We start from the raw sequence: 25,592 nt of genomic DNA on the forward strand, positions 1-25,592 counted from the left end.
GAAGCCTGGGGGGACCTGGGGTGGTCCAGGGAGTAGAGTAGGGAAGGCTGGTGAGACCCAGGTTAGAGCGGAATAGGAGGAGCCAGGTCAGCCCAGCCAGTGGATAGGGGAGGTGTGGGGGGGAGGCCGGGACAGCCCAGGTAACAGAGGGGAGAGGCTGCTCTAGGGGCAGGCTGGGCCAGCCCAGGCAGCAGAGGGCGGGGGGGGGGGCGTTAAGGGAAGGCCAGGGAGCGGGGAGGCCAGGCCAGGCCAGGCCAGGCAGCAGAGGGAGGGGCTGGGAGGGGAGGATGGCTCCGCTGGGCTTGGCCTTGCTTAGGCTGTGGAGAGGGTAGGCTGGGGGGAGGGAGGGAAGGCCTAGGCAGCAGAGGGGGGGGGAAGGGAAGGCCAGGGAGGGGGGAGGCCGGGCCAGCCCAGGCAGCGGGGGGGGGGGGGGGGGGGGGGAGGAAGGGAAGGCCAGGGAGGGGGGAGGCCGGGCCGCCCAGGCAGCTGGGCGGGGGAAGGGAAGGCCAGGGAGGGGGGAGGACGGGCCAGCCCAGGCAGGAGGGGGGGGAAGGGAAGACCAGGGAGGGGGGAGGCCGGGCCAGCCCAGGCAGCAGAGGCGGGGGGGAGGGAAGGCCAGGGAGGTGGGAGGCCGGGCCAGCCCAGGCAGGAGGGGGGGGAAGGGAAGACCAGGGAGGGGGAAGGACGGGCCAGCCCAGGCAGGAGGGGGGGAAGGGAAGACCAGGGAGGGGGGAGGCCGGGCCAGCCCAGGCAGCAGAGGCGGGGGGGAGGGAAGGCCAGGGAGATGGGAGGCCAGGCCAGCCCAGGCAGGAGAGGCGGGTGAGGGTGGGGGGGAGCTGGGTGAAGGCGGGTCTTATTTTTACTGAGAGGCATCTGAGATTGAAAGGAAATGGAGACTTTCAAGCCACAGGAATGTATCACTGCGCCCTACCCGAGGGTGGGGGTGGGGGTGAGATGGGGTTGTGCGGGCAGCTTGTGTGGGGGGGCCGGTTGGCACAAGGGACTGTGTAAATGCATCCCGGGTGTCAAGGCTTTGCCACCCACAGCCCCTGTTGCCCACGAGCAGTGGGGAGGGTGTGTATGGAAACAAAACCACTGCCTGTGGGTGGGTGTCCGGGTGTATGTGAGACTGTGTGAGCATGACAGTGTGAGCAAGACTGTGAGACTTGGTGTGACACTGTGAGAGTGTTTCAGAGTCACAGCCGTGTTAGTCTGTATTCGCAAAAAGAAAAGGAGGACTTGTGGCACCTTAGAGACTAACCAATTTATTTGAGCATGAGCTTTCGTGAGCTACAGCTCACTTCATCGGATGCATACTGTGAGAGTGTGCAGCTGTGTGCATGACAGTGTGAAAGAGATGGTGTGTGCATGTGAGACTGTGTGTGCATGGTCCAGAGACTGTGTGTGTGAGATTGTGAGACAGCATGACACTGGGTGAGACTGTACATCTGAGACTGCGTGACACTGAGACTGTTTGCATGTCACGCTGTGACACTGTGTGTGACACTGAGACACTGCACATGTGAGACTGCGAGATTGTGTGTGCGTATGACACAGAGACTGTGTGCATATGAGGCTGTGTGCATGCGTGACACTGACACCAAAACTGCGTATGACAAACTGAGGCTGTGTGTGACACTGACACTATGTATGAGACTGCGAAACACTTTGTGTGTCAGACTGAGTGTGTAACTGTGTGTGTGAGACTGACTGTATGTGTGCTTTTAAGACCTTGTGTGCGAGGCTGGAACTAGGTGGGAGACTGTGTGGCTGTGTCCCTATGGTGTGCATGTGTGACATTTTGTGTGTGAGACCTTCTCTGCGTGCAACGGCAAGAATGTGTGACTGTGTATGTGTGTGTGAGAGAGAGAGACTGTGTGTGGGGGGGTCTGGGGGCAGCTTGTGCACGTGTGTGTGTCCGAAAGCCCGTGCGTGTGTGTGTGTAGGTGTGCCCTCCTCTTGCTAGCCACGCCCACTCTGTCCCTAGCCCCACCCCCAGCCAAAGGCGTTTGCTTTTCCAATAGGTACCCAGCACTAGCCGCTGGGACTCACCCGAGGCGCGTCCCGCGCAGCACCATTAGCCAGTGCCGGGCTCTTTTGGGGAGGTCCCAGTTGACCCGGCGCCCCCCCCCCCCCTTCCGCCCCCAAATCCGCCCCCCCGCCGAAGTGTGGCTCTCGCCCCCTGTGGTGTTGTGGGGGAGGGGGCGCAGCAGGGATTCCCTCCCCCCACCCCCGCTCAACCCCCAAATCACCCCCCTCCCCGCCGCGATGTACGACTGCATGGAGGCGTTCGCCGTCGCTCCGCGGCAGCTCTTCGATGTCACCAACCAAGGCTCCTGCATGCTGCGCAAGGCGAGCATCAGCCCCTGCTTCGGGGCGCTGGATCCTTTCGGCTGGCCCCAGCCGGCCAGCCTGCAATGTAGGTGGACCCCGGTTCCTCCCTGGGGAAGGGAGGGGTTGGTGGGGTGGGCCGCGGCCTGACTGATGTGGTGCCGTGGGTGGGTTGCCACGCGTGGGGCTGGGCCGTGGGTGGGTGTTTCCGTGGGGAGGGGCGCACGCCCGTGGCTCAGCGCTTCCGTGCGCCAGTGTGGCCGGGCTGCCCGGGGGATGGGGCGCGGGGGCGCGGGGTTTATACATGTGCGCGGGGGGGGGAGGGTTGTTACGCGAGTGGGCGGGGGGGGGAGCAGAGAACCCACTTCGCGCCCGCGGTCTAGCCCCGGCTCTTCGCTTCGCTCGTTTCCTGCTTTAGAACTTCACGCCGGGGGGGGGGGGGAAGTTTGGTGAGAAGCGTTTTTGGAGAGGGGATGGGGGGGCGTGGGTCTCCCCCCCCCCCCGTCATCCTCCATCCATGGCCTCTCTCCGCTTTACCCTGCTGATGGGGTGGGGTGCAGTGCGGGGGACAACGTGGCTCGGTTCCAGGAGCCCCGGGGTGCCCTGTCTTGTTTGGCTGGGGTGGGGGGGCGCGTGTCCCTTTCCAGTCCCCCTTTGTCTTCAGCGCGTTAATGAAAAGCCCCGGAGGGCAGGAAAATGAGGACCAGATGAGGGTGCGCTTTGAAGCCAATCCCAGGGGACCTCGAGCAGGGGGTGGGGGTGTGTGTGTGTATGGGGGGGCGGGGAGCTCAGGAAGGTGCGGAGGGCGGGCGGGGAGCAGGGCAAGAGGGGTCATTTCTTCCATCCTTACTAGCCAGAGCCAGGGAATTTTTTGTTTCTTTCTTTTAAATATGGAAATTTGGCGGCGATCCACTGAGCCGTGCAAACAGGATGAGGGATTGGAGAAGTGCTGGGAGAGGAGCCCTGTGGCCGGAGGTGTAGGGGGCACAGCATTGCGTCTCGCACCCCACCTGTAACCCCCCCGGCAGGGCCAGGAGCAGGGAAGGGGAGTGGAACTAGTAAATGGAGCCGGGGCGGGGGGGGGGAGGAATCTTCCATCCCCAGGACCCCGGGCTGCTCTCAGCCCACAGGCTCCCTTTGAGTGGCGGCCAAATCTCTCCGCCTTTGGCAGCCACCACTACTGTTTACAAGTTGAGGAACAGGCTGTTTTCAGCAGCCGGTTGTAGGGCAGGGCAAGCGCCCGTCTGCAGCCCTGGGCACCTAGCAGGGCAGAGATGGGCATAGGGATGGTGTGGGGCACCCCCCCAAGTAAATCTGACCATTTCTCTGTTCCATCTCAGCCCCCCCCCCCAATGGTTTCATTTCAGAGCCAGCCCCACCCCGCTCTGCCAAGCTTTTTCCTGCCAAGGCTGCCCCTCTCTCGCTATCTCCCCGCTCCAAAATGTGGCACATAACCCTTCCTTAGCACCCTGGGCCTGGGAAGCAGGTCGAGGCCTGGCCGAATCCCTAACACGCCACCCCCGCAAAGTTCCCATCCAGATGGGTTTTTTTAGACTAGGAATCCAATGCAAAGCCAGGACCTGTCTAGCATTCAGAGCCAGGTGGTAAAGACACCCCAAAACACTGTGGAGGGATTGGGGCCCCCATGTGTGTGCTTGGGGGGAGGAGGGTGACTGCTTCCTTTCTCTCCTTCATTTGCTCCCGGCTCCCAGCCTACGGTACCCATCCCCCTGGAGTTTTTAGCTTGGGCAGGACCCCACCTCTCCCAGGTGTAGTGGGGGTGCTGATTAACCTGCTCCCAGCTTGGGGTCTCCTCCCCACTCTATGGCAGGAGGGTGGGAAATGACCCAGCAGTCCCTGCTCCCAGGAGCCATGCTGGGCGACAGCAGGACAGCTGCATACAGATGTGCCTGAATGGTTCTGTCCAGACCTGGTGCAGAGTGCCCCAGAGAACAACCAGGGCTGAGTGCTCACGCAGTGCCCACCCAGCTGAGAGAGCCAGTTCTCTTCTTGTTACCTCAGCCATCTGCTATCTCCACGGTGGGGATCAGGGATCGGGGTCCAGGGATCAGGGTCTGGTGGAACATGCATTGTTCCTGTGGTTGTTTAGAATAGTAGCAGCTAGACGCCTCGGCTGAAATCAGGGATCCTTTGTGCCGGGTGCTGCAGCAGAGCCAGTCCCTGCCCCAAAGAGCTCATTGACGTCTGCATAGACGAAGGGAAACTGAGGCGAAGGGACTTGCCCCTGGTCAGTGGCAGAGCTGGGAATAGAACCCAGGTCTCTGCATCCTGGGTGTAATGAGTCGCTCCTTGGCACTGGCTGCGTGTGACATCTACAATGTTCTCCTCATTTGCCTGGAATGAGTGCCCCCCCCCTTGCGTTAACACCCCTCCCTCTACCCCAGCGACCTCTCTGCCCCTGGGTTCTGGCTGGCAACCCAATGTCAGAATCCCCCCTCTCCTTGCCCCAGCCCCAGCCGACCCCCAGGTAGTTCGGAGAAGCAGCACCCGGACTGTGGGTTGGGCTGGACTGGCCCACCCAACCGAACTGCTCTTTGCTCGCCCCTCCCCTTCCTGAGTGAGGACACACCTCTGTCTGTCCTCATCTCTGGGCTGGCAACTCCTCTGGCTCAGGGCCTAGCTGCTAATCTCCCCCAGTGGAGCCAGGCCAACCGGGTTGTCCCCACCCTGGGGCTGGCTCCTCTGCTGTCATCCCCACCTGGGAAGGAGGGGCTTGGGGTGCTGCCAGACCAGAAATCCCACTCTGCCTGGCTGCCAATCACCCTACAAGGGGCATATCAGGGAGAATCAGGCTGGGTAGAGGGGTGGCCCCTGCTCTGTGCACACTGGGGAGCTGGGGCCACCCTCACCCCTCAGGCAGCAGGGTACACAAGGCTCATGGGTGCAGGTCTTACATCAGCGTGGCCCCACTGAGATGAGTGACCAGGCCCCAGGGCCCCTATCCAGACCCTAGGTGGAAGAGTCCTATTTTGATTTCCTGCCATCCAGCCCCTATCCCCTCCCCCACCTTGGCAGCAATCTTCTTGAGGGCAACTTATGGGGTAGTTCTCTTCAACCCCCCTGTTCCGCTGACCCAGATGTCCTGGAAACCACAGTGAGCGAGGTCACCAGGGTGGCCCCAGAGCGGCTGTTGTCAAAGGGAGCAGGAGGGAATTTGGGGTTGGGCTGGCAAAAGCAGTGGCTACTAAGCTTCCCAGCCTGGTAGCCTGTGACACCTCCCGGGCAGGGAAGAGCTGCTGTAGTGATTGATCAGGGACGTGGATGTGGGTGAGTGTGTGTCTCCTAGACAGCAGAGGAGCATGCATTTGTTTGTGTGTGTGTGTTGGTTTTCATGGGTGTGTCTGGGCATGGGGTGGAGGTGCGGTTCTGGGTGAGCCGGGAGCCCTGCCCCGGGCTGGGCTGTGTGTCTTTGCTTGAGGCTGCAGGCATGTGTGGGTGTTTGGCTGTGGTGTGTGTCTCAGTGTGCGGGGGAGAGGGGGGCCGTGTGTGGATTACTCCCTTTGTAAAGTGTCAGGAATGCAGTTACTGAGACAAATGGCTTATATAGCGACCCAGCTGCAAACATTTTACGGCCGGTTATAAATGGCCCGTTTGAAGCTGTGCGAGGCGAGGGCAGGAATTTCCTCAATTTCAGCAATTTAGGCTTTAAAAAACAAAAAACAAAAAAAAACCCCCCAACCTCCACCAAACTTCCTGCCCCAGGTCAGGCAACGGGAGAACTGGGAGTAGGAACCTTGGCTGGGCCCAGCAAGAGCAAGTGGGCTGGGCCATCAGCACCAGGCTTGCGGGAGAGCTGACCCCATGACAGCTCCCTCAGGAGGCTGCCCAGGGACCTTGTATTAAAGGGTTCAATAGGGCCGTGGATTGCCGCTGATCCTGGCATGGTCCTGGCAGATACCAGTCAAGAGCTTTGCAGCCTCCTGTGAGCATGGGGTGTCCTGGCTGCCAGGCAGAGCTGTGGGGCCACAAATGAGCCCAGATAAGATAACTGGTCCCCAGTGGTGTGTGCCCCTAAATGTTCCCTTGCTGGAGGGCGAGACTGCCCCTGCCCTTCTGCCTGCCATGCCTCCAGCTAGTCCAGGAGCGGGATAGGCAAGGTGGGTTGGTGTCCTGTGGAAGACGAGCTTTGCAGGGGGAGTCACAGCCCAGAGCCGCACACGCAAGGCCCCTGGCTACCAACACCATCATAGCGACTGGCATTAAGCAGCCCCGCTGGCGGGCAGAGAGGCCAAGGCCTGAACAGGCCGGCCTGGGGCAGCCCAAATTCCCATCTGACCCTCCGGGACGGCCCCCGAAGGATTCCCCCAACAACTGAGAACCGAATGCCCCACACCCCAGGAGCCGTGGGGCAGAGTGGGCCATGACCCCTTCCAGTGTGCTCCTCCAAGCCTCTGGGGGCATTTGGCTCTTTGGAGACTCAAGGGGTGAGGATGCTGGGGCTAGTGCCTGTTGGTGCAAGGAGTGAGAGATGCAGGGCGGGTGACGCGCAAGCGGGGTGGCTGGAAAAGCAATGGGCGGCGGGGGCTGCTCAGTAGTGGGGGGGATCCTATGGGGTGAGTCACTGGCTGCTCCTCCTAGAGGGTTCAGAGCTGTGGAGGGTGGTGCTGGGATGGGAAAGCAGTGCACGGCTGAAGGAGGAGGGGATGCCAGGCAGCTGAGCCGGGTTGCAGCATGCGGGGACGGGTAGCTGCAGGGCTGAGCTGGGGTGCAGCAAAGGGGGAGCAGAGACAGGGCAGGGCCGAGCTGGGCACAGCACCTGCAGTCCTGCCCCCTCCAGCCCACCCTGCCCAGCTGGGGCCTGCATCGGCTGCAGAGCTCAGCCCCAGTTAGCTCGGCAGCTGCCTCTTCTGTGCTGAACGTTTCCTGCTGGTGGCTTGGTTCCCCTGCCTACACCCTCCTGCTGGTGCCCGCTCTGACGCGGGCATGTGGCAGCGGGCAGGATGCAATTGGCTAGCAAGGGACCCTGCCCTGGGGTGACGCCACCCCCCGGCCCCTCTCTGATTGGCTACTGGGCGGGTGGTGGAGGGGCACCTGCTGCACGGAGAGGAAATGACCCAGCATTATAGGAACAGGCTGGCAGCGGGGCCATGGCAGCGGGGCCATGGCAGCAGGGCGTGGGGGGGGAGGAAGGGGAGCGCCGTGCGTCAGGTGCCCACGTGGCTTTGGCAGAGAGACGATTGCAAGCCTGAGCTGGTGCCTGGGGAAGGAGATTGAATCACGGGAGCCCGTCGGCGCCTCCCCGGGCAGCCCCGTGTAAAACAGCCTGGGGCCGCAGCAGCTGTGGCTGCCTTTGAGTGCTATGCCCCAGGATGCGCGGGGCCTGGGCCCTTCCTGGCTCCCGGCGCGGGGTCTGCAGGTGGGGCTGTCAGATTGCCAGGGAATGGGGTGACAGGCTCCACGGATCTGTCCCTCCGTCTGCGTGTCCCTCCATCCCACACGCATCCCCAGGGGAGTGGAGCGCCCAGCATTCTCCCTCCAGGGTTGAGGATTTAGGGGCGCAGGTGGGGTGGTTCAATCCACCCCTTCCCCAAAGTAACACCCCCACCCCAGGGCTCCTGGGAGGGTTGGCGTGTTGTGTACAGAAGCTATTAGGAAGGGATTAAGTTAGGGTTGTAATGTGATTCTCTCCAGGAAATGACAGGCCCGATAGCTGGTGGCCTCAGCGGGCCAGGAGCCTGTCCCAGCCTCTTGTAAAGTTACCAGCAGGCTCCAGATCTGATAAGAAGCCAGGAGCTGGGCCCCTTTTTCTCTCTCACCCAATGGATGGGGAGGAAGCGCTGGGATGGGGGTGGGGGAGGGGCAGGGGCAGGAGGGGAGGAAAGCTGATGGGGGGGGCAGGGGGGAGAGAAATGTTGCATTCAGCCCTGGATCCTGGGGCCAAAGGGATGGACATGCAATGAGGGGAGAGAGAGGGAGCTGGATGTGTGGGGTAGGCGGAGGTGGGTGAACGCCAAGGGCCAGAGGGATGCGTTACAGGGGGTGGGATTAGGAAAAGTGGAAAAACATTGTGGCAGGAGGACCGATCCAGCCAGAGAGCGACTCTCCCCCAGGGGAAAGGCTAGGAGCCCCATTGCACTGGGGCCAGGAGCTGGATCTGACAGGCACGTCGTCCCTCCAGGGGAAGGGCCAGGAGCCCAGTTGCTTTAGGTCAAAGCGATGCAGTAGGGACCCACCCTGCACTGGCTGGGAGGGCTGCACTAGACACGACCAAGGGGCTCTTCTCCGCTCCTAGATCCCAAAGTCCTTACTCCCCGCTAAGGGGAAACAAAGCCCCTGGCAGTGCTAGGTCAGTTACAGAAACAGACCTTGGGTCTTGGCCGCCTGCTCTCTAGGAGGAGAGTACAGCAGGAGTGATGGGGAGTCAGGACACTAGGATTCTATTCCCAGCTCTGCCACTGACCTTGGTCAAGTCTCTGTGCCTCAGTTTCCACCCTCTGTCTAGACTGTCAACTCTTTGGGGGCAGGGGCCGGCTCTCACTCTGTAGGGTGAGGAGGTGCAATTGAGAGAGTGCTGTCTGGGTGCCCATGCCATCGCTGAGCCCCTTGCAGTGCCAGGGGAAGGGACCAGGAAGGGCCCCAGAGCTGAGCCTGTGTGTGGGGAGAGAGGTTGAAATATAATGGGGTGTATGGGACAGGATTGCCCCCCTCCATGTAATGGGAGCTGGTGGGGTGCAGCGGGCACCTCTTGGCCATCCACACTGTTGCTTGGGCCAAATCCAGGGCTGGCACTTTGATCATCCAGAGCAGCAGAATAAATAGCTTTTAAACTGTTTCACAAAGGAGGTCAGTGTATTATCCCCATTGTATAGCTGTGGAAACCGAGGCACAGGAAAGTGACTTACTCAAGGTCACACAGCAGAGCTGGGACTAGAATCCAGGTCTAGCCTGAGTCCCAGTCTAAGGCGATAGCCATTAGGCTGCACTGCCTCTGCTTTACCCCCATGGCTTTGCCCGACCTAAGCCTTTGCCTGGATCTGGTTTTGCATCTGACAATGAGGCTGGTTGGCAGAGCCCTGAGCTCCACCAGAACCACCATGAACACTCCCCTGGCCTTTCCCCTCCTGGCTCAGTGAGCGCAGACATTGGGAGGCAGGGTTCCTGGGTTCCCTCCCCAGCTCTGGGAGGAGTGATATCTAGTGGATAGAGCAGGGGAAGGGAGTCAGGCCTCCTGGATTCTCTTCCCGGTTACTCCAGGAATTAGCCATGTGATCTTAAGCCAGTCAGTTCCCCATGCTGTGCCTCAGTTTCCTCGTGTACCAAACCCCCGCTCTGCCTCCCGGAAGCTTAATTAACAAAGTGTCCGCGGAGCGCTTTCAGATCAAAGGGCAAAGGATCAGTGTTATTAATCACTCTGGCAGGTTGCTGCTCGCTGCACCTGCTGGCATGCGGCAGCCACCTGACGGGAATGCAAAGCCCTGCTCCACGCTTTGACTCCCTGACATTGCCTGGCCCTGCTTTAACCACCACCACGGTGTTTGAACAGCAACCAGTCCTTTTATCCAGCTGCTGCAGACACAGGAACGATCCCGGGAGGGGGATGAGAGCATCTTCCATCCTGTACCAGAGCGGTTCGGATTGAAAACACAGAGGCAGATGCCCCAGTGGCAGCCAGCTCCATGGCCCACATGCAGTTACACGCCACCGGGTGAAGGCAACGTCTCAGGGAGACCGTGGGGAGCCATGGAGCAGCCCAGGGCCAGCTCTGATCGGAACCCTTTGCTGGTGCAGCAGTATTGGAGAGGGGGGTGATTTTTAATGGCATTTCTATGCCAGCCAAAGCCCCAGTGTAGACGTGACCTGGTGAAGACCTAGCCCAGGTTGGGAGCCAGCGAGCCAGAGGCCTGGTCTATGCTTGAACATTTGGTCGACCTAGCTAGCTACATCACTCAGGACGGTGAAGAGTTTCATGGCCTAAGTGCTGTAGTTCAATCAACCTAACAATGTAGGAAGTGTCTATATCATGGGGGGAGGGATAGCTGAGTGGTTTGAGCATTGGCCTGCTAAATCCAACATTGTGAGTTCAATCCTTGAGGGGGCCATTTAGGGATCTGGGCCAAAAATTGGGGATTGGTCTGCTTTGAGCAGGGGATTGGACTAGATGACCTCCTGAGGTCCCTTCCAACCCTGACCTTCTGTGATTCTGTGTGCTTAAGTGGCCCGTCGGCAGTGGCGTGGCTGTAGCAGCTGCCATGTAGACAGACCCAGAGACAACCCCAGGGTCCTATCTGTGTCCAGCCGCCTCAGTACAAAATCCTCTTTATACTCCTCACAGCAGAGTCCCATCTAGGACTGATGCCCTAAAAGGTATCCAGGATCCAGGCAGATGCCCCTGGAATGGAGCACGAGTCACATTGTGGTCCCCATTACACCTCACTGGGCTGGGTCATTCATAAGCACATAAGAACAGCCATACTGGGCCAGAGCAATGGTCCATCTAGCCCAGTATCCACAGTGGCCAGAGCCAGATGCTTCAGAGGGACTGAACAGCACAGGACAGTATCAAGTGATCCATCTGTTGTCCAGTCCTAGCATCTGGCAAAAAGAGGTTTAGGGACACCCTGATCAAGGGATTTTGAGCCTGACCATCTTGGCTAATAGCCATTGATGGACCCGTCCTCCATGCACATAGCTAATTCTTTTTTGAACCCATTTATACTTTTGGCCTTCACAACATCCCCTGGCAATGAGTTCCACAGGTTAACTGTGCATTGTGTGAAGAAGTTCTTCCTTATGTTTTTCTGCAACCTGCTGTCTATTAACACAAAAAACAGGGATCAGCCAATAAAATTATGTGGAGGGGTAGATACCACTTCCTTATTCACTTTCTCCACACTGTTCATGATTTTATAGCCCATTATCACATCCCCCCTTAGTCATCTCTTTTCCAAGTTGAACAATCCAATTTTTTAAAATCTTTCCTCACATTGAAGTTGTTCCATCCCCCTAATCATTTTTGTTGGCCTGCTCTGTACTTTTCCCAATTCTAATATACCTTTTTTGAGATGGGGTGACCAGCACTGCACACAGTATTCAAGATGTGGGTGCACCAGGGATTTATATAGTGGCAATATGATATTTTCTCTATCCCTTTCCTAATGGTTCCTACCATTGTTGGCTTTTTTGGCTGCTGCTTCACATTGAGCCAATATTTTCAGAGAACTATCCATGAGGACTACCTGGTCTCTTTCTTGAGTGGTAACAGCTAATTTAATTCAGATCAGGATCCCTCTCCCCTCCAATAGCTGATTGTCTCTAGGATACTGCTTCTGGGGGCTGAGGAGATGATAAAGGTTGCTAAGAGTCTCCATAGAAATGCAAAGCTCTGTTGTCCATCCGGGAAGCAGGAGCTAGCACCTTACGTTGGGCCTGGAAGCCCTAGAGAAGGAGAGACACTGCTACTCGATTTTTGTTTATTCCCCATCAAGGAACGAACTGCTTGTCCACATGGGAAGTTATACTGATATCATCATCCTGGGATAAAGGGCTCTGGCTACCCCAGTTTAACCTCCTATGTGGACACTCTTAGGCCTGGTCTACCTTTGAACTGTAGATCGACCTAGCTACATCGCCCAGTGTGAAAAACTTCACCCCCCGGAGCCTGTAGTTAAGTCAGCCTGGTCCCGGGTGTAGATACAGCATGGGTGACGATACAGCATGGGTAATGGGAGAATTCTTCTGTCGACCTAGCCACTGCAGCGCAGGGAGTTTAGGGTTGCCAATTTTGGTTGGATGTATTCCTGGAGGTTTCATCACATGACATAATCTTTAAATGAAAGATTCACCTTTAATTCCTGGAGACTCTGGGACAATCCTGGAGGTTTGGCAACCCTCCATCACTCAGGGAAGCGGGTTGCCTCCATCAACGGATTAACCCCTCCTGTTGATGTGGGAAGCATCAACACTGGGGGGCTGCAGCAGCATCGCTGCAGCTGGGCCACTGGACCGCCCGTAGTGTAGACGTAATCTTAGTCCAGACTAAGAGTGGCTTTTCTCTGACTCAGTTTAAATCACTTCCAAAGTGACATAAGCTATATCGGATGTTAGACTGGGATAACTATAGTGGTTTCAATTCCCCCCAGGCGCCCCCGTCCCTTAGCTTATCTCATAACTTCCCATGTTTTTGGTTTTGAACCTATTTAAGTCAAACCACAGTAAACTGCTCTTAATCTGAGACCTTGTCTACACAGGAAAGATACACCAGCTGTGTCAAATCCGTCTATCCGGCTGGGTGGATGCCTGCTTGGTACGCCGTGTTTGTACCCGTATAACTGTGTTGGTTGGGGGGGCTGATTTTTCCCGGATCGTGATACTGATATAAGCCCTCAGGTGGATACAGTTATACTGGTATATATTCCCTTCCCATCTGGGAATGAGCTACACCGGCACAGATCCATTTCTACTGGGATAATTGTGCCAGCCCAGTAACTGTGCCTGTGTGTGTGTGTGGTTATACTGCTTTAACTAGACCGGTAAGGGTCAACCACTACAACTTCCTAGTGCGGATGGAGGCCAGGAGTGCCTCAGGGGTGGGGGTAAGGGGGTGCTAGACCAGGGTATCTTTACCAGTGCCTTCAGTCATACTGAAAAAATCTCTTGTGTAGACAAAGCCTAAATCGGTTTCAATTCACATCTTTTAATCTGATGCTGTTTTGCCCTGTAGACAAGGCCTAGGATTTGAAATTAAAATAACAGCAACTGTATGGGCTCAGACTGCTGCTTGCAAGTCATCTATCTATCTATCTATCTATCTATCTATCTATCTATCTATCTATCTATCTATCTTCATATGCACCCAACTATCTCTTTCTCCCCCCTCCACATACATACCTCTCTTCCCTACCTGGACTTTTCCCCATTTATGTCAGGGGCAGCAGGATCGCTGGGTCTTTCTTTATAGACCAAAGTTGCCTTTGGTAAATAGCAATAAATAGCTGAAGGAAACGGCCCGCCCCCGCCAGCCAGCCTGGCGGGATCCGTGATGCCGGCTGCAGGAAGAGATGCTCCTTTTCCAGCACCGCAAGGTATAACATACACACAGGTCAGAGCGAGTCTCCCAGCCTACATCTGGGCATTGCTCATTAAAATCTCCCCTGTGTCCTGCCCCTGAGATGAGGGGTCTTAATCCAAGGGCTTGGTGACCAGATCCCCGCTTGGGCAACCACTCCAATGAGAAGAGATTCTCCTGCACAGTCCCTCACTAAAACCATCATGCAGCACTGGTAACCGGCTGCTGTGTTCCTCCCCAGAGGCGGCTGCATCTAAGGACTGCTCGTGTTTGTAATGGGTCCTCTGGGAGGAATATCCTGTGGAATCAGTGATGGTCCCTGCTCCCAGCATTTGGGGGAAGGGGTGTCTTTGGATCAGTGGGTGTAGTTTTGACTCTATCTAATAACAGACACTGGCAGAGAACTTCACGTTCATCGTATTATACTTCGGGGATGTAGTGGTTTGCCTAGGATCACACCAAGAATCAGTGACAGCTGAAATAGAGTGAGTCAGGACTCCTGGGTTCTTTAACCACCATACTGCCTCCGAGAGCTCAGACTAGAGCCTGGAAGTCCTTATTCCTTGGTCCCTGCTTTACCTAGAAGACGCACTTGCCTAGATTCACAAGCCCCAACTGTGTTCTCCATTGCCACACGCCTCACCCAAATCCAGGATTAGAAGCCAGGAATCCTGGAGCCCAGCCTTGGGCTCCACATACCAGGCCATGCTCTCCCCCAAGATCTTTGATTAGAATCCAGGAGTCCACTCCGCACCCAAGCCCAGGATTAGAACCCAGCAGCCACCTGCTACTTCTCGGTGCTGTGAGTCTGGTGGGCTGGGAGTCCCACAAGTAGTGGGGATCCTGCCCCCACATCTCTAGCCCCATGAGCTGGCAGCCCTATTCCACCTGCTTGGAGGCAGAGTGGCCCCCAGCAAGGGCTGGGAACACGTGTGGGTTTGTTCGTCCCGTGCTGAAAGGCACAGGGCAGAACATCAGACGGCTGGCGGTGCAGGGGGGATTTATGACCCGCCCGGCTCTTCCCCTCTCCTCTGCGGTGGGAGGCCCTGGGCACAGCATGAACTGTCCTGACACTGGATTTATTTCCTCCCCTCTGCTCCCACCTGTTGCAAGGCTCTGGGTTTATCTCTGCTAATGATGCTGGAGCCTTGTCAGCCTGGCTTCGGGGCTGCAGCCACAGGGCAGTTGGGGGGCCCTGGCTGTGGCTGTGGGGTTTGAGCATCACCCTGATTTAGGAGGGCTCCCCCGAGCAACCAGTTGGAAAGATATCTCCCTCTCTCTCTCCATCACACTTTCTTTCTTTCTGCCTCACACGCACCCTCTCCCACCACTCTGCTGCTCCAGGCAGGAAGGAAGGAGGCTGTAAAATGCAATCAGGAGGCCAGGAATTTTGTGGCTCAGTTCTTGTTGATGAAATGGGTGAGCCGGGTTTTGCCAAGCCTGCTGAGGGAGGGGTTTATTTTGAGAGCAGTGTCTGGGGGGAAGTATCTGGGAGGAGCAGAGCCGTGTCGGGGGATGGTATTTTGGGGGGAACAGGTATGCAGGGGGTGGTACTGGGAGGTGATATCTGGGGGGAGCTGTGTCGGGGGACAGTATTTTGGGGGGACTGGTATGCAGGAGGGCGGTACTGAGGAGTGATATCCGGGAAGAGCAGTATCCAGGGGAGCTGTGTCGGGGGGATGGTATTTTGGGGGGACCGGTATGCAGGGGGGCAGTACTGGGGAAGGGATTAGGGAGCTCCTAGGCTGGATTTCCAGAAGGGTACCTCCCCTCCCTGGGGACCAGCCCTCTCTCTTGCCCACGGCCAGGCCTGGGTATCTCTGCCAGCTCTGATGGATCATGGGGCTGGGCGGACGAGGCTGATCCGGGATGGTTTGTGGGAATGGATTTGGGGGCAAGGACAGGATAGACTCATTGCCTCAGGGGGCCCCCTCAGAATCCAGCCGTGTCCCTGGGGTGTGAGGCCCTTCCCCAGCACCTTTCAGCAGGACCCTGTCACAGAGCACTGGGCCTCCTGCTTCCCAGAGACCTGTCTCCTGGTGCTGGTGTCCCAGCCAGGGGACGGGGGCCAGGGCAACACAATGAACGGTGGCTTTGAACCCATCCCTGGGGTGAGGGACCAGGCCTCGTCAACACATGCCCCTTCAAGGGCTGGGGCCTGTAATGATCACTAGGAGCCCAGCCCCACGCCCAGCTCTTGCATGCTTAGCAAGAGATGGCAGCTGGGGGCAGGGCTCTGATCCATGGGTTGGTGACCCATGTCTGCAGCTTAACCTTGGACCCACTGGAAGCCACATGGCCAGTGCAGTCCCAGCTCTCAGACCCCAGGCTCCATAGCAAGACCGGGGGAAGGGGCGGGGAAGGGGGGGCCTCACCCAGTCCTGCATGGGCCTCGGGCTGAGTGTGATGGGGTGGGATTGGTCCCTGGGGCGAGATCCAGTCCACATCGGATTTCCCCACTCCCTTTGTCCCCCATGTAGCTTGGGAACTGCTGTCTAACCGGACCCCAAGGCATCTGCCCTCCAGCACTCTAATTCCTGGGGTCAGCTGAGCACTGTCCCTGCCCCAGGGGCCCGCGGGAGGCTTCTGGAATATTGCATGGGTTGGGTGTCTAGGCAGTTGGCTCCCATGGGTCAGATGCTGGTAAGGGAGGGGCCTTCCCTGTCCCATGGAGACAGATCTCTGGGGGATGGGGCTGCTGGTGGGGGAGAGGGAGCTCTAAAGGGGGTGAGCAGCCTACCCCGGCAGGGAGCAAGGGGCAGGAGTCTTGCAGCAGTCCTGAGATGTTCCTATAAAGTGGGTGATACATGCATGTAAGCACTCACCGGGAGCGTGTACACCCAGAATCAAATCAAGATGTGCTCACTGGGGACTGCGCCCCCAGAATTAAAGCCAAACATGCTCACCAGGGGCTGAGCATACACACTCAATCAAGCGCACACATGCGCTCCCATTTCTGCACCCACACAAACACAATCCACACAGACACACTCTCTTGCAGACTCACAATCAACTCCACTGATGTAGAGATACACACAGCATTCCCATGCCTTTCAAAGGCGCCTCCCTGTGTGTTTATGGGTTACTTTCAGGTAAATAAGAGCCTGCAATTGAGATATAATCACCTTACCCTCCCCTCCTTTGTCTCTCTGCTGATCTCCCAGGCGGGAGGGGAGGCACAGGGAGAGGTCTCAAATCCCCTATTGTCTTATTGTAAAGAAGGGAAAAAATGCAGAGGGTTAAAATTCATGAGCCTCTAATCGTCCACTTGGCCTGTCTGTCATGGAGATGAGGTTGTCTCCCTTGTGGGGGAAGGGACAGGGATGCATGGAGTCAGGAGCTCCCCCATGCATCAGCCAGGGCAAAAGGCTAGATGCTCCCCCGGGTGAGATCTGGGGTGCAAGGGGTGTGGGAGAGGGGCATGGAGTGTGGGACCCCGAGTGCTTGCAGGTAACTAGTCCGCGGGGCCAGCCGCCAGCTTTGCCCCTAGATCTGAACCCCCGTGGATCTTTGGGGGCTCAGAGCTGAGGTGTTGGCTGGAGGCTCTAATTCTGTTTGGCAGAAGTTGGGGCAGAAAGGAAGCCTGGTGGAGAAGCGAGTGACGGCAGCTTGGATGGCCTGTGAAACTGAGGCTTGTTCCTTATTTATGTTACGGTGGGAGTCACCAGGTGGTGCTGTTGCATAGTCATGCTAGTTCTTAGCCTGCGGGCAGTGCTCTGCCTTGGAAGAGACGCCCTATTGTTTAGTTTGTTGGAGGATGGACATGCATCTCCCAGAGAGCTGTTGCAAGCAGCAAGAGACAGTTTGCACCCAGGGTGCAAGGGGGCTGCCCCCTGGCCACAGATGGCAGAGGCAGAACCCCACACCCTGCAGTCGGGTCTGCTCTCTGCGCTATGCCAGGCTCAGCGGTGCCCAGGGACGGCAGCACTGGGGTGGTGTTGGGGGCTAGTGCTCCACACAATGGAAATATTGTTTGTGTGTGTGTGAGAGGGGCTGATGTTTCTGCCTCCATGTGTCATGCGCACATGCATGGGGGGCAGGAGAGCAAGTGGGATTTAGAGGGGCTGGGGTCGCCACCATGACATCCAGGAGCCCATAGAAACCCTCCATCTAGGCCCCTTCCTTAGTAAACTTTGGCTGTGGCCGGGTTTGCTCCCTGCCCTAATCTCTCCAACCAGGGTTAATTATTCTTGAGGGAGTCTTGCTCCCTGGGAACTGGGCTTTGGGGTTGGGGTTCAGATTTATTACAGAGGGGGTAGCCTGCGTGCAGTTTGTGACCGCCTCTGTTCCAGGTCTGGCGAAGGGACCGTATGCAAGATGCACTAAGTAAATTACCTAGTCCTCTGTGTTACTGCTTTCTCCCGCATTGGGAAGCTGATCAGCGAGGCCCTGAGATCCACACCCCAGTATTATAACCGCTGCTACAGTCATGCCGAGAGGCCCCAGCTGCGATCGGGGCCCTGGTGTGCAAGGTGCTGTGTGCACTGCACAGGGTCGCCAGTGGTAGTGGTGTTGCTGGAGTGTCGCTTTGCCATCTCCGATTCCTGGCCGCTGAGGATTTCTGCCGGAGCTTGCAAAGGTGGTAGGGCAGCAAGGGCCAGCAGAGGATGCTGCTCCCCTGCCCATGCAATCTGTGCCCTGCATGGGACCAGCACGGAGCAGGGCCCAGCTTGGGGGCAGCGCTGCCTTCCTGCCAGCACTAACTGGGGCTGGGAGAAGTGAGGCAAGCGAGGGTGTGCTCCCTGAGCCTGCACCCTGCTGTGGGTGGTGGCGATAGAAGAGAGGATCCCAGGACTGTATGTGCCACCTAACCGTCTCTAGCCCGGCTGTATGCTCCCAGCGCTGGGCAAGGGCCGTGTCTGGGGTGTTGGGTGGGGAGCTGGGGAAGAGCCAGAGCCAGCATCCTGGGAGCAGGGGGAATTAGGCAGGTGGTAGAGGGGGAGCTGGTATCCAGGGAAGGGGAAAGGATCTGAGCAGGGGGCTGTAGCCAAGGAAGGCAGCTGGAGAGGGTGCAGAGAGGAAGTAGGGTAGTGCCCATTGACGGGGCAGGGTACCGAGGAGGGAGCCTGGGGAAGGGGGTGTGGGTGAGGGTCCCATCTTTCAGCCAGAAGCAAATGCCTGGGGTGTGTATCTCTGTGCGTTTCAGGATGAGACTGGAAAGAGGTGTGGACACCAGGTCAGCAGCAGGACCTAGGTGTTCTGGGCTCAGTCCCGTTGCTTGTGGCTGCTTCCCCGATTCCCACCCTTTTCCTGGGTGGGCTGAACAGTGCCCAGTGGAAAACCCTCCTCTCTAGAGGGCTCACCATGTAGCCTGATTTACCACTAAAGACCTCAGGGAGAGGCTACAGCAGCAGGGAAAGAACCTAATCCTGCTCTAGTATAACCCCGGCTTCTACTGCTTGCGCTACAGGAGCGTCCCCCCTCAGCCGCTAACAGTACAGGGCCTATGGCACACAGCTGGGCAGTTCCGACTGTGTCCAGTAGAGGGCAGCATTGCACACAGGGACAGCTCTGCTCCTCTCTCATACTCTATAGGGGCTAGTGGCCACTCAGGCCACAATTTGCACAAGAGGAGCAATGCAGTGAATGAAATATGCTGCCAGTTTAAAATGTCTCCCCTAGAAAGTTCCTGGTTTTCATGTATCCTGTGGGATGCTGCTGAACTCTGGTAGTTGCCTGGAAACTTTGCACCTGTGGTATTTCTCGGTCTGTTTCATCATTAAGTTCCAGAGTTAACATCACATCAAAAGGGAGCCGTTTGAGTTACTGCTTTTGGCTGGCTGGTGCAGACTCAGGCAGTGGCTTGTGGTCGTGTTTGGAAGGTTATTGATATAACTTGAAGGCCTGGCAACTTAAACTTAAATTTTATAGAACCCCCTCACCCCCCAAAACCCAGAGGGAAGAAAGATTGCTTGGAAGTTGCAAACTCTGCCGTGCTGGTTTGTTATTGTTGGGTCTCTTGTGAGTGCTGGAGCTGGGTGTACTAGTGTGTTGTCGTAGGGTTGCTTCTTTGCACAAGTCCGTACATAGTGATTTATTTTAGAGCTGCTCAGGGGCATAGGACTCCACACGTTGGTTTGTTATTGTAGGGTTGCTCAGACTCTCCGGGCTGCAACGGCTGGTTTGTTATTGTAGGGCTGCTCAGAGGCCCAACGTTGTAGGGTTGCTATTGTTTTCCTTTTTTAAGAAAAATGAACGTGGGATGCTGGCCCCCCGCCCCCTGGCTTTGCAAACAGGGGAAGCTGATGCTTTGGAGACTGTCCAAACCTAGGCAGCACCCAGCTCCCCCTCCCCGTTCCATCACGGGGGTCCACCTGGGCTGATGGGGTTTCTGGGACTCAGCTGCTCTTCCCGGGGGTAGGGTGGGGATAAAACAGCCGAAAGGCAAGAGGCGGGACACACGATGCCCGGCCCTCTGTGGAGGGATAAGCCCGCAGTCCCCGTGGGGTATGGGTGTGCCCCCTCCATCCCCCTGCGCCCCGCCTCGTGCCGTGGGCCTGGGGGAAGGGGGATTAGGTTACACGGCTCTGGTAACAATTCCAACCTGTTTGGACTGGAATGTGGCATTTAGAGCCCGGCTACAGGAAATTCGCTCTGCGCTGAAAGACAGAATTGAAAACAGTTTGCAGCCCGGCCTGGGGGCGCCTGGCTGGCTCGGGGCGGGGGCGGGCAGGGGAATGGGGGTCTGGCTCTGGCCTGGGGTGGAGGGCAAGGGGATGGGAGGATGCCTCTGGCCTGCAGGGAGCAGAGAGATTGTGGGGGCTGGTTCTGGCAAGTGGGAGAGCAGGGGGATGGGAGGATGCCTCTGGCCTGGGGGGAGAGCAGCAGATGTGGGGGCTGGCTCTGGCCTGGCGGAGCAGGACAGAGGATTGGGGGGCTGGCTCTGGCATTGGGACAGGTTGTGGAGGGATTTGATTCCCCCTCCCTTCCCTGTTCCCCTCTGGTTATTTTGGCCAGTGCTAAATACCTAGCAAGTGGCTTTGGCTGCCCCAGGTTGGAGGGATCCCACAGAAGCATGTTCCTTGGGGCCCCTCCTGACCCTCCCCCCCCAATCCCCCAGGAAACCCCCATGATGGGAAGCCCCCAACACCAGGACTCAGAGAAGGCTCCTGTCAGAAGTTGGGGGGGGGGTTACCAGCCCCCCTCCTCCCCGTGCTGTCAGGGCCGTCCCTGATCGCCTGGGTCTTGCGGCCCTTGGAGTTTACCCGGACGCTGGCTCCTGATGCCCCTGCCGTTCCCTCTCTCATCAGCCGTGGAGACCCAGAGCACGAGTTCGGAGGAGATGGTGCCGAGCTCGCCCTCACCACCCCCGCCCCCCCGCGTCTACAAGCCCTGCTTTGTCTGCAACGATAAGTCCTCTGGCTACCACTACGGCGTCAGCTCCTGCGAAGGCTGCAAGGTAACGGGGACCCCCGCCCTTGGGGCCCGCCGCACGGCTTGGGGCTCAGTCAGCTCCTTGCTTTGCCCCTCTGGAGCCTGGCTCTCCGTTGGGCACCCGTCCCAGCTGAGATTGGGGCCCCGTTGTGCCAGGCGCTGCACAGACCCCAGCTGAGATCAGGGGCCCGTTGTGCCAGGCGCTGCAGAGAACCCAGTTGAGATCAGGGCCCCCCGTTGTGCCAGGCGCTGCACAGACCCCAGTTGAGATCAGGGCTCCATTGTGCCAGGGACAGTCCCTGCCCCAAAGGGCTCACAGTGCAAACAGAGAGGAACAAAGTTTTGGAAGTGCAGTCATTATTTTGCAGGAAAAGTGGCTTTTAGTCCAAAATCGAGTGTCCAGGGGGCCACTGTTCTGGAATAGCAGCACAGTCTGAGGGCCTGAGTGCTGGGCGAGGGCTTGGGACCCCTGGATTCTAGGTCTGGCTCTGCTGGGTGACCAGTCACTGCCTCTCTTTGTGTCTCAGTTTCCACTCCTGTAAAATGGGGCTAGTGATAGGTACCCCCTTTTTAAAGTGCTTTGAGATTTGCTGATGAAACAAGCTAGGTGTCATTATTATTTCAGTCCATTTCCCCATGTAGACAAGCCCTAAAAGAATGACCAAGATAGAGACAATTTGTGGGGCGTGAAGGCCGAGGGGGACACTTGACCCATTTAAAACTGATCCCAGGGGAGAGCATTTTCAAAATGATGACCCTGTGGAACTCACCACCGCTGGATGTTCTTATGCAATAGGATCTGTCAGGGATGGCCTAGATATATGTGCTCCCTCAGTGCAGGGAGAGGGACTGGGTGACCTCTCGAGGTCCCTTCTGGCCCTACATCTCTACGATTCTATAGGATTTAGAGAAAGGCAAGGGGGGGGGAGGGATAGCTCAGTGGTTTGAGCATTGGCCTGCTAAACCCAGGATTGTGAGTTCAGTCCTTGAGGGGGCCATTTAGGGATTTGGGGGATTGGTCCTGCTTTGAACAGGGGTTTGGCCTAGATGACCTCCTGAGGTCCCTTCCAACCCTGATAGTCTATGGTTCTATGAAAAACCAATTACATGAATAGTGAATTGCATTGGAGGCCAGGATGTGCAAAGGGGCCCAAGGGGGTTGGGCGCATTGCATTTGGGCACCCCACTCCCTTTGCAGATCCCAGCCAGAAGGCCTACACATTCTCCTGCTGACGGCACAAGCCAGCTCCTAAAAGCCAGGGGTCAGGAGGGATCAGTCCATGATTGCCTATGAGAAGGGGGTTGAGAGGCTGGAGGGGCCATTGCTCTTAGCTGCTGCAGCGACTAGTGCTCCAGCAGGCCAGGACGGGGGGTTCTGTGTGCGTTTGGGGGTGCAGCTTTGCCAAGGCACCTGCTTGGAGCTGTAGGGCGCATGGGGTAACCCCTTCCCTGCCTCTTCTCCCCCCACCACATCCCTACCTCTGAACCCCGCTCCCCATGACCTGCATGTCCCTGTCTCCCCCCACCACCTTCAGGGATTCTTTCGCCGAAGCATCCAGAAAAACATGGTGTACACCTGCCACCGCGACAAGAACTGCCAGATCAACAAGGTGACCCGCAACCGCTGCCAGTACTGTCGGCTCCAGAAGTGCTTTGAGGTCGGCATGTCCAAAGAAGGTGAGGAGCCAGGGAGCAGCGGGAGGTTGGGGGCAACAGCCATGGGGTGCTGGGAGGTGGGGGAGGAATCCACCTGCAGCGGGATCAGATGGAAGGTTGGATCCAACGGGGGCATGGCCCCATGCAGAGAGACAGGCCCACATGCACCTGTTCCCCCCCCCCCCCCCCCGCCCTCTACTCCTGCATGCTCTTGTGTTGCCCAGGGCCCTGCCCCACGGCACTGCTGTGCCCCAAGACTGGAAAATCATTGGCGCAGAGGTGGGGGAGCAGGGACCCCTCCACGAGCCCCATAGTGTTTGGTGAGAGCTTTGCCCGAGATCTTTGCCCAGCTGGCACAGATGGGGCCGGACTGTGACGGGGCTAGGGCATGGCATCCAGGCCTGGCTTTGGATCATTTGGATCCAGGGTTCGAGTTTGGCCCAGTTCAGGTCTGTGGCCGGGGGGGTGGGAGTTTGGATCCAGGCTCTGGTTTGAGGCCTGTCTCATGGAAGTCTGGCGCCCACGGCAAGGCCACGCTAGGACATGCTTCCAATACGGGTAGTTCTTGGGCTGGCCGGGCCAGGGTAGCCAGAACCAGGTGGGAACAGGACACGGGCCAGAAGTGGATCCGAATCTCACCGGGGTTCAAATCCTTGGTTCTGGCCCCTTGGCAAAGTGGGCTTTGAGGCCCAGCAGTTGGAGCCATGGTTCACAGGTGCCACTGTAACCGTGCCCCCATGGTGGTGATCTCCCCACACCCCCTCCCCCCGCCCGCTTTGCTGAGTCACGCGGGAGTTGGCGGAAGGCTTGGAAGAGGGCAGCTGCCCCTTTAAGAGTGCTGTCAGCCGGATGGTCCATCTGGAGACAGAGTGCCTCTCGGCGGCTGTTGCTTTTACTCCCGACTGCTAAGGCATGTCCTCACGAGCCGGCCGGGGTGGGGCCCCCATTAATCACTGTCTCTTTAAGAGCCCGTAATTAGGAATGTCTGTCTCAGCCCTGGCCATTGATTTCCAGGCCCCTGTCGCTTTAAGGGCGGAGGGTTTTTTCGGGGGGTGAGGGCGAGATGTCTTGAAGGCGACCGGAAATGGGTGGTCTGTGGGAACTGGGCCAGGATTGGGTAGGGCCGGGTATCCTTGGCATCCCTCCCACTCCCCCAACGCTGGCCCAGCTAGAACTAAATGGGCTGCAGGACCCCCCCCCACACACCCCCCCGAAAAGAGATCAAGGGGCTGCCCCCCTGCCCCCCCAACAGCTGGTGGGCATGTGAACAGCACTCCATGGGAAGACTGGCACAGGTCCCGGATGTGGGGGACCTGCTGCCTCTCTGAACTGCCCTTCCCTGCTACCCCCCACTCCACACGCCTGCTAAGCTTCGGCTGTCTCACCTGATTCTTCAAACAACCACCCCCCCACACCCGGCCTCCATGCGTCACCCTGGCTTTCGATGGGCTGAAGGTGCCAGTAGATAGGGTGGGGGGGCTGAGCAGCTCCCCTCCCGGCCCCATGCCATGGCAGCCCAGGCTGTTGTGCATCTGGGGGGATGGGGCTGGATCCCCAAGGCAGTGGGGCGTCTGGGGGGGGGTGGGTGAGCTCTGCTGGCAGCCCCTCCCTGCCGGCATTGTGCTGGCCGAGGCTATAAGTGGATATCCTGCCGGCTCGCGTATCCTGTTGCCAGATTCCCCCTGGCGCTCCGTGCTGGGGTGAGCCGGAAGTGCAGCCTGGAAATGTGCGGCCACAGGGCGGGCCGGGAGAATGTACACGCAACGGGAATGCTGGGACCTGGGGGGGCGGGGGACCCTGCTGGGCTCGCTGGGCCCCAGGGCTGCTGGTGCCATGGTTTGGGGATGGCAGGGATGAACTGACCCCCTTTCCCCCCCCCCCCCCCCATCCCCGGGCATGAGGCTGTCTCTATCCCCCTGGCTGAAGCCTAGTTCATCTCCCTCCTTCCCCCTGCCACCGGGAGGCCAAGCCAGGACGGGTCAGGGCTCAAAGTACTTTGCAAGGGGCCCGCCTGGACAGGTGCAGCAGGAGGGCTCCCCGGGGAGGGGGCCGGGGCGGCCGGAGTGGGGCAGAGGGAGAGCCGGGAAGCCCCATCCTTCACAGGAGACACCGGGCAGCCGATCCGGTGAGCCACGTGTGCTAAGCAATGTGGCCAGTCAGAATCCACTGGTGCTGGGCGCCTGCACGTGGTCCAGGGGTTCTCAGACTTTTGTACTGGCGACCCCTTTCACGCAGCGTGCGCGACCCCCCCCTTACACGTTAAAAACACTTGGTTATGTATTTAACGCCATTATAAATGCTGGAGGCAAAGCGGGGTTTGGGGTGGAGGCTGACAGCTCGTGACCCCCCCCCCCCCCCGGTGTAATAACTTCGCGACCCCTTGAGGGGTCCTGACCCCCAGTTTGAGAACCCCTGACATGGTCAAAGCCGGACAGCCAACCAGAATCCATTTCCATTGGTTCTTAACCCACATTAGAAGCCGGGTAGCCAATCAGACTGGGCTCCCAGCTGCCAGTTGCCAGTGTTAGAAGCTGGAGGGCCAATCAGGTTCCAGCCTCCCCCCCAGGACACATGCCCCAGGGGTCTAGCCAGCTGGGGCACTGCGAAGACAGGGGCTATTGGGGTGCCAGGCAGGCCTGAGTGGGGGCAGCTATCACGAGCCAGCAGGCTTTGGCGTGATGGGATCCCTGGGCATATGCTGTGGGCAAAGGGGGAGAGCCTGGGGGAGCAGGCAATGCCATGTCACCCCCCACTCCCATTTATCCGAGTACCCCCCACTCTCCCCCCCGCCCCGTGCTTTATCTGGCCTCCCTGTCCGCTGCTTCCTGTTTTCCTTGGGCTGAGCACAAGCCTCGGTGTTTCCCAAGCGAAGGCGGGGAGGGTGGCTGGGAACCGCGGTGAGCAGGGGCCACCTGGGCTGGGCGAACCGCCTCCGGGGGTCAGGTTGGGCGAGGGGTGTAGAGCCTGCAGGGGGGGCATGGGGACATCAGCCCAGTGCAGCCTGGCTCGGAGGAGGTGACACCCAGACCAGCTCCTACTGGCCCTCCCCTTGCCGACTCCTGCATGCCCATCGTCTCGCTAGCTGCCCCCAGGGCCACGGATGAAAATGAGCCTCAAGGGGCACCCATCGCTAGGGCAGGGGGCTGGCAGTTGCTGTGGGCAGATGCTTGCTGGGCCATCCCTGTGCCGATCGTGCGCATTAACT

The 25,592-nt window shown here is 58.4% G+C and overlaps 1 protein-coding gene across 3 annotated transcripts in view; it reads left to right on the top strand.

Annotated features, from left to right (window-relative positions):
* The window catches only part of RARG (retinoic acid receptor gamma), a 63,718-nt gene that overhangs the window by 31,788 nt on the left and 6,338 nt on the right, over positions 1-25,592 (top strand). For 2 of the 3 annotated variants that reach the window (XM_007058520.4, XM_027821013.3), the window contains exons 3-4: positions 20,608-20,756; positions 22,267-22,408. In XM_007058520.4, the coding sequence (XP_007058582.2) occupies positions 20,608-20,756; positions 22,267-22,408 (291 nt within the window). Of the gene's footprint in view, positions 1-2,016; positions 2,420-20,607; positions 20,757-22,266; positions 22,409-25,592 lie in introns of those variants that run through there. The other variant, XM_037883957.2, reaches the window with a different exon arrangement.

This window comes from Chelonia mydas, chromosome 20, assembly GCF_015237465.2.
Source record: "Chelonia mydas isolate rCheMyd1 chromosome 20, rCheMyd1.pri.v2, whole genome shotgun sequence".
NCBI lineage: Eukaryota > Metazoa > Chordata > Testudines > Cheloniidae > Chelonia > Chelonia mydas.